Source organism: Odontomachus brunneus, unplaced genomic scaffold (genome assembly GCF_010583005.1).
Source record: "Odontomachus brunneus isolate Ranch 3 - 2012 unplaced genomic scaffold, Obru_v1 Obru_scaffold_320, whole genome shotgun sequence".
Taxonomy (NCBI): Eukaryota; Metazoa; Arthropoda; class Insecta; order Hymenoptera; family Formicidae; genus Odontomachus; species Odontomachus brunneus.
Genome location: NW_022639770.1, coordinates 90,865 through 97,580, shown reverse-complemented (window position 1 = coordinate 97,580; position 6,716 = coordinate 90,865). Strand labels below are relative to the sequence as shown.

General features: G+C 55.6%; 1 protein-coding gene across 1 annotated transcript; it reads left to right on the top strand.

The window, feature by feature from the left end:
* The first annotated feature begins 565 nt into the window (after positions 1-565).
* On the top strand, positions 566-2,486 carry LOC116853426 (endochitinase A1-like). Its single transcript, XM_032834502.1, has 2 exons — positions 566-2,149; positions 2,220-2,486. The coding sequence occupies exons 1-2, from the start codon at positions 566-568 to the stop codon at positions 2,484-2,486; spliced, it is 1,851 nt and encodes a 616-aa protein (XP_032690393.1).
* The last annotated feature ends 4,230 nt before the right edge of the window (positions 2,487-6,716 follow it).

Sequence of the window (6,716 nt, the reverse complement as noted above, 5' to 3'; positions counted from 1 at the left end):
TGTATAAGATATGTCAATATAATTTTAGCGATTTTATCAAGCGATAAATCATAATCTCGTGTAAAGGTTCATAATTCCTACCACTAATTAAAATACGTCCACATTCCTCGTTGCAAATATGTGCATAATAACTGCAGATGTATGAATTCACTGTCTAAGCGTCGTAAGTATAGGAAAAAATAGAAAATTTTATTCAAAAGGCCTCATACCTGCTTGTAAGCAGAGAGTCTGCGGTGAGACGCTGACAGCCACCGTTGACTATTTTGTTACCTCGTGCATCTCCTCTCCTCTGGCCATCTCTAGGCTGGTGCTGTGCAGCGGTGTCAGCAAGGCAGAGAGTTTGCAAGAGCTTTCTGCTATTTGCAAACACTTTTGATAATTAATTATTACAACTAAGCATACCTGCCTGCCCTCTTAACCTCAAAGTGTCACACTGTCTGGTGTGACATATTGCTGTGTTTCTGAGTATTAGGAGTGGCTGCACAGATGCTTCCGGTGGCTTCCTTCCGGTGTTTCCGCCGAACACCCGCGGTGTGATCGTGGCGACGGCGGGCGGGTCGCCACCATGCCCGTCCGCCTTTACGCCCGTGAGCTGCGCGCCGGCCGCCCTAACGACCGCAACGGTGGTGACAGCGGCGGCGCGGAGCCCCATGATTCCACGGGGCTCCCGGGCGCGCGCGGGGGGCATTTTTCGCCCCCCGTGACGCGCTTCACGCCGCCGGCGCACACGTCGCCACCGGTCGCGGTGATCGCCGCGGGGCCGCGGTACACGCCTGCGGGATCGCCCGGAGCGACCGCCACCAGGCCCCGGGCAACAACGAGCGCCCTCCGCGAAGAGGAGGTCCCGGCCAGGAGGGCGTTCAGGCCGCGCCTGCCGCAGAGGACAACCACCACCACCACCACCAGCGGGGGCGTCGTCAGACGAAACATCAGGAGCAACGGCAGCGAGGGGGACGGCACCGTTGGCGGCGGCACGGCGGCGGAACCGGAGGACGATAGTGACGAATCGTGGACAGTGGCCGAAGGAAGGGCCGCGCGGAGAAGAGCGAGGAGGGTGAGGGCGCGCCTCTCATCTGATGAGGAGGCATCGGGCATGAAGTCGCGCGCTGCGCCCAGTCCGCTGCCCCTCACGGCGGTGAATTATCCCCCCTTACGGGGGTTCGTGACGAGGAGCACGGTGAGCGGAGGGACACCACCGGCGGGACCGGCGGAGGTTGCAGCGCGTCCGGAAGGTATTGGTGAGTGCGTCGCCGTTCCCACGTGTGCTCTGGTAAGTGTCCGCGGTGTTATGGGTCAGCGGGGAACACGCGCGCCCGTCGTCGAGGCGCGTCCGGGGAGGGCGGGGGCGTCTGCGGTACCAGCGACTACGGCGAGGGGCGGCGCGCGTCCGCCCGCACTCCCGCGGAGTCCGCCGGCCGCGGCGAGAGGTGAGCTAGTGGCGGCGCCTGTCGCGCTCACGGCGCGGCAGAAAGTTGCCGAGAGGCGACGTCTCGTCGCGGCTGCGGACTCGGCGGGTACGCTCGCCGACCTCGAGCGCCTGATGACGCAAGTCGTCGGGTTCTTCGGGGAACGCGAGCAGGGCGGCGGCGCGCCGCGTCCTCGTGGCCGCTCGGTACGGTCGCGAGAGGCCGGAGATAACGCGCGGAGAGCGGGGGGAGTGGGGGACGGCGCCAATAGCGAGGGGGGATCCGCACCGGCGGAGCCCCCCATGTTCGGTGGAGAAACTCGCGCGGATGCGGGACGCGAAGCAGCGCGCTTGCAAGCGCTGTTCAAGAAGAACCGCCGCAAAGCGATCAGAGAAGTCTTGTCCGGCCCCGCGGAGGTATGCGACGTGTCCACACAGCGGGTGTCTGACTACTTCAGACGATTATACTGCGGCGCGGGAAACCTGAGTGGCGCGGCGCCTGCGGAGCTGCCCGAGACCTCGGGCGATGGCGAGCAGGCGGCTGAGTTAATTCGGCCGATCACGGAGCGAGAGGTCGACCGAAGGCTCCGGCGTGTGAATAACTCTGCGCCCGAACTAGATGGTCTCACCTACTGTGACCTCCGTCTCTCGGATCCGACGGCTCAGCTGCTCGCCGCAGTGTTCAACGCCTGCCTGCGGCTCGAGGCTGTCCCCGCGAGTTGGAAGATCCCCAACACTTCTTGTGTACAAAAAAAAAGATCGGGATATGTTGGAAAATTGGCGTCCTCTCGCGCTCGGGGATACCATTCCCAAGCTCTTCGCGGCAGTGCTGGCCGATCGTTTGACCGACTGGGCGATCGCCGGCCGAAAGCTAAGTCCGCCTCAGAAGGGGTTTCTGAGGGACGAGGGATGCTACGAGCACAACTTCGTCCTGCAGGAGATCCTGACTGATGCTCGGAGGGACCGCAGGGAAGTGGTAGTCGCGTGGCTGGACTTTGTAGTCTTGCTTTGTAGTCTTGCCGCGTGGCCCTCAGTCAGGAGCGTAGCCCTGCCCACAGCGCCCCTAGCCGGAGAGGTGTGACCGGACGGGATGACCCACGTCTGGTCATAGAGGTGACACGGGCCGGGGAGGAATAACATCCCTTTCGGCCCGGGAAGGGGCGAGGTTTAGGTTCTCCCCGCCCTGCGGCTGAGGGTGTCTCGGAAGTAATGCGCAAGCGGTTCCCTGGACGCCCTCGCAATAGCCGCAAGGGGCCCGGCAGAGGTTTTAGTGGGTAGCCCCCCCCCCCCGGACGGTTAGTTCCGGGAAGGGGAGTGTCCCACACTACCCCTGGAAAAGTCCCGTATTTCCCGGGGGTGTGCGTAAAGCATTTCCTCTGCCTAAACAAAAAAAGGTATAAGCTATGTAAGCTTGCCAAGGCGACAGAAATTGGCTACGTACGATTACAACATAGAAAGTAGCTACCGGCCAACTTGCACGATCGCAAGACTGGCTGAATGTCTTTGACCGAGACACCAGCTTACACCTCCCGGTGGTGGGGCTGGAAGATAAATGTGGTAATCCGGGATTGGCAAGAGGACTCAATGAAGACAATCACGTTTGGGGTCCGAGTTGGGAGCATCTTGGAGAGCAAGGTATTCCTCACTGTTCAGGGGTAGTAGTAAGCCCGTACCTGAAGGTAGTAACCGTGACTATCTCCTCAGAAGGTCGGTGACGTCCTGGGAAAAAATCCAGGAAAACTTAGGGCGGAGTGCAGCCTTTGTGGATGCAAGCTTGCACTCCGAGGACAGACGTGGCGAAACCGGAAGCGTTGGCCTAGGCGAAAATGGCTTTAAGCGTGGAGGAAGCGGTCGTACCACGAGAAGGGTAGAGGACACCTCCCCCGACCGAAGACAACGCGCCACCTTCCAGTGGAGGGGTGGCCAACAGGTAAAGAAAACGGGCCGGAAGATTGCAATCCCGGAGCCAGGTTGTGTAAGGGCTACAGTGTCAGTCAGGAAGTCAATCCGCACTATCAGCGCGCGTCTCACTGGTCTTTTTAGCAACTTTCACTAATTTTCACTATGGCAGAGGGTCGCCCGGAGGTCGTGGTGATCCCGCAGCCGGTGCCCGAGCGCATTACGTGCCCGCGGTGCTAGGCGGGATATCGCGGCGAACTGCAGAAGGGGGACAAGAGTTCGTTCAGCGACGGACTGCATTTAGCTAGACATCAAAAAACGTTCCACCCGGGCGATACTATTACTAGATTCAGAAGCCAATTTTCCTTTGTTATCATAGGGATGAGGGCTTCCCATTATCACAAAAACTTTTAATTCCTTATCCAGGACCTCAATGTAGTGGCAGAATAAATAGAAGAATATTTAATTATAGGTGTTCGGGATTCGAACGGAAGGAATGGTTCTCGTCGTCACGAAAACCACTCGGTTCGAGGTATCTGCGAGAGGACGGTCATCGATGATTACAATCGGTCATAACATCGACTTCGTTTGTCCTCTCGCGCGCGCGCCGGTGGCACGCGGGGATCACGTGCGGCCTTGTCGCGTGGCCAGCGAGCCGCTGGCTAGCAACGTGAGGCAGTTGCTATGACAACGAGAGGCCAAACACCGATTCCGTGAATCGGCGGGCGGCACGTGCCGCGGGACTCTCGCAAGCCTAGATGAAAAAAAGCCTCATCCTCACGGTAGACTCGCGCTAGGCGCGAGTCTTCACGTTTTTCTCCCTCTTGTGGTCTAATCCGCGCGCTCCAGAGCTTATTCCAGAGAGATTATAAATATGACCGCATACATCGGTCGTAAGCCTTTTCTCGAGTTCGCTTTCGCCGTGCACGTCGTCGCAGCCTCGCGCGGAACGTGCGCTCCAACCACCGTTTTTCGCGGTCGCGGTCAAGTGCGCGCTATCAGTCTGAGTCGCTCATTGTCAAGTTCGGCGGAACTCTTCCCTCGCCGATTTCGGAGTCGCTCATTGTCAAGTTCAGCGCGAAAACTCTTCCCGCGCCGAGTTCGGAGTCACCAAAACTATTTCGCGGTCGCCGGTCTCTCAGGTTCGGGTCGTCGCGGAGCCTACTTCGCGAGATCTATCGAAGACGCGTATCGTCCAGTTTAGTGGATCGGTAACCGCCTGTTGGGAATTCACTGTTTCTTGTTGCGAAACGTTCGGCGACTCGCCGTCGCCTCGATCTCCGGAGTGCTCAGGTCGCGACGCTCGACGAGACATTCGTCGCTCCCGCTTCCTGTCCGTCCGCGGTGTGACCCAACACGGCTGTGCGCGCGGAGGACGAGATCCATCAGAGACGTGCATCGTCCGGGTTCGTGGACCGGTTCATGCTCGTCGGGAATTCATTGTTCCTTGATGCGAAACGTTCGGCGACTTGCCGTCGCCTCGATCTCGGGAGTGCTCCGCTCGCGACGTTCGACGAGACGTTCGTCGCTCCCTCATCCTTTCCGTCCGCGGTGCGATCCAACACGGCTGTTCGCGCGGAGGATTCTCGCTGGAGAGCTTCGTCGCGATTTTCCTTGCGACGCAATAAGGGTGCTGGCTCGCCCTCATCCTTGAGCACGGCGACGCTCCGCTGGGTTGGACTCAGGAGGCAACGCGATTCGATCGGGAGGTTCGCATCTCCTCGCGTTCGTGCGTGCTCCATATCGGAGCGCTCGTAGCTCGCGGGCGTCGGACGCGCGAGCCGACGGCACTCGCTTCGGCATCAATGTGAAAATCGTTGTACTTGTGAATTTTACATGTTGTAAACCGAAATCCTGCTCGCGCTCGCGTGTTTGAGTCTGAGGCCTCGCGAAGCAAGATTTCCGGCGAGTTCTTCAAGATCTCCGTCGCTTGAGTATTAACCTGATATTCGTCAGGATTTCCGTCGCGCTCCGAACGGCCTCTCGCTCAGGACTCGCTCAAGATTTCCGTTCTCCGTTTGTCGCAGGATTCGATTATATCAGGAAACTCTGTGCTTAATAAATCTGTGTAGTTTTGTGTATCACGACTGAAGCCTATTCTCCACCCCGTCTCCACTCCCACGCATGACGCCCGTGCCTCTCTCAAGGCAGTTGCCGGCGCTTTTCGTGTCGGCTCTCGGCCAAACGCGGTCGAGCCCGATACAATAGGTATGTGAAATGTTTGTAACATCATTAATCGTCAGAAGATAGAGCTATGTTAAAACATTTCTTTATTTTTGTATATAGATTTTGTATTATAGATTATCTAGAGCTCGCCGTTGTTCGGAAAATTTTTTTGGCATAATGGTTGCTTGTTTTCAAATTTTTTGTTCTCCAATGCGATATGACCCTGACGACGCCTGCAAGATTATCTTAGCAATATGTTGCTTGCACGTGTTGCAAAGTCAGTCTATTGGGCGAGCAATGTATACACCATCATTCTTAGATGAAGAGGATGAAATGTCAGGTGAAATTCATAGTAAAGATTGGAGAGCAGAAAATGCACGAGGCATAAATTTGTGGCAACCATCATGCAAATCAAGCAATCGCACTTAGAGAGGTGGTGTCAATATTTTAATATTGCTGGTGCAGTTCCCTGGCAAGAGAAAATAATACAATAACAAAAGAAACAAAATTTATTTCATCGTCTTGTCATTATAAATGTTACGTCCTGTGCAGACATGAGTCATGCACTCTATCTTTGCCTCCTCTGTCAGGAAACAACAAACTATTCCGAATCGTAAGACCGTTTTTTTTGTCCATCTCCAATAAAAATTCCGACTAAAAATCCGAAATAACCCTGGGAAATACAGCACTAAAACTCCTTAATCCGCAAAGTAAACTTCACCGGACCTTATCCTTGGGATCAAAGAAACCGCTGGATAACAAAAAATTATGTCCGTTACATTTTCCAACTTACGTTATTCGGTTCCGCCTCATCTGCTGATTCCCTCACTACCTTAAAAACCCTCCAATAACCTTCTCTTTTGAAACGTATGATTTTCTCCACCCACAACCCCAGCCAAGAAGATTTCCTTAACACTGTCTACTTACTTACTACTGGATACAGCAGTCCCCCATACCATTTTCTCTGACGAATCCAACAACCTAGGAACCCCCAAATTTCCACATCTTCCCTACCAAACCATTTCCAGTTGATATCGTATATAACCGCGACTCCGCGCACCGCGGGTCTCTTCTCTTGCACTTCTCTTGGACTTCACGTCTCTTCTCTTGCACCCTTACGCTCTTGGACTTCTCTTACTCTTGTACTTCTACTGAGGAAAAATCCAAGTACCCTACGAGTTCAGCTACTCAACTCTCTGTGCTTATTGCTGTATTCATCGTGCGATCGTCCGCAACCCTCACACAC

Bases quoted from the DNA above. Each gene is read 5' to 3' on its own strand.
- LOC116853426 (XM_032834502.1), top strand. From the start codon at position 566: ATGCCCGTCCGCCTTTACGCCCGTGAGCTGCGCGCCGGCCGCCCTAAC. The intron at 2,150-2,219 runs GTACAAAAAAAA...ACCATTCCCAAG, and splicing joins AGATCCCCAACACTTCTTGT to CTCTTCGCGGCAGTGCTGGC.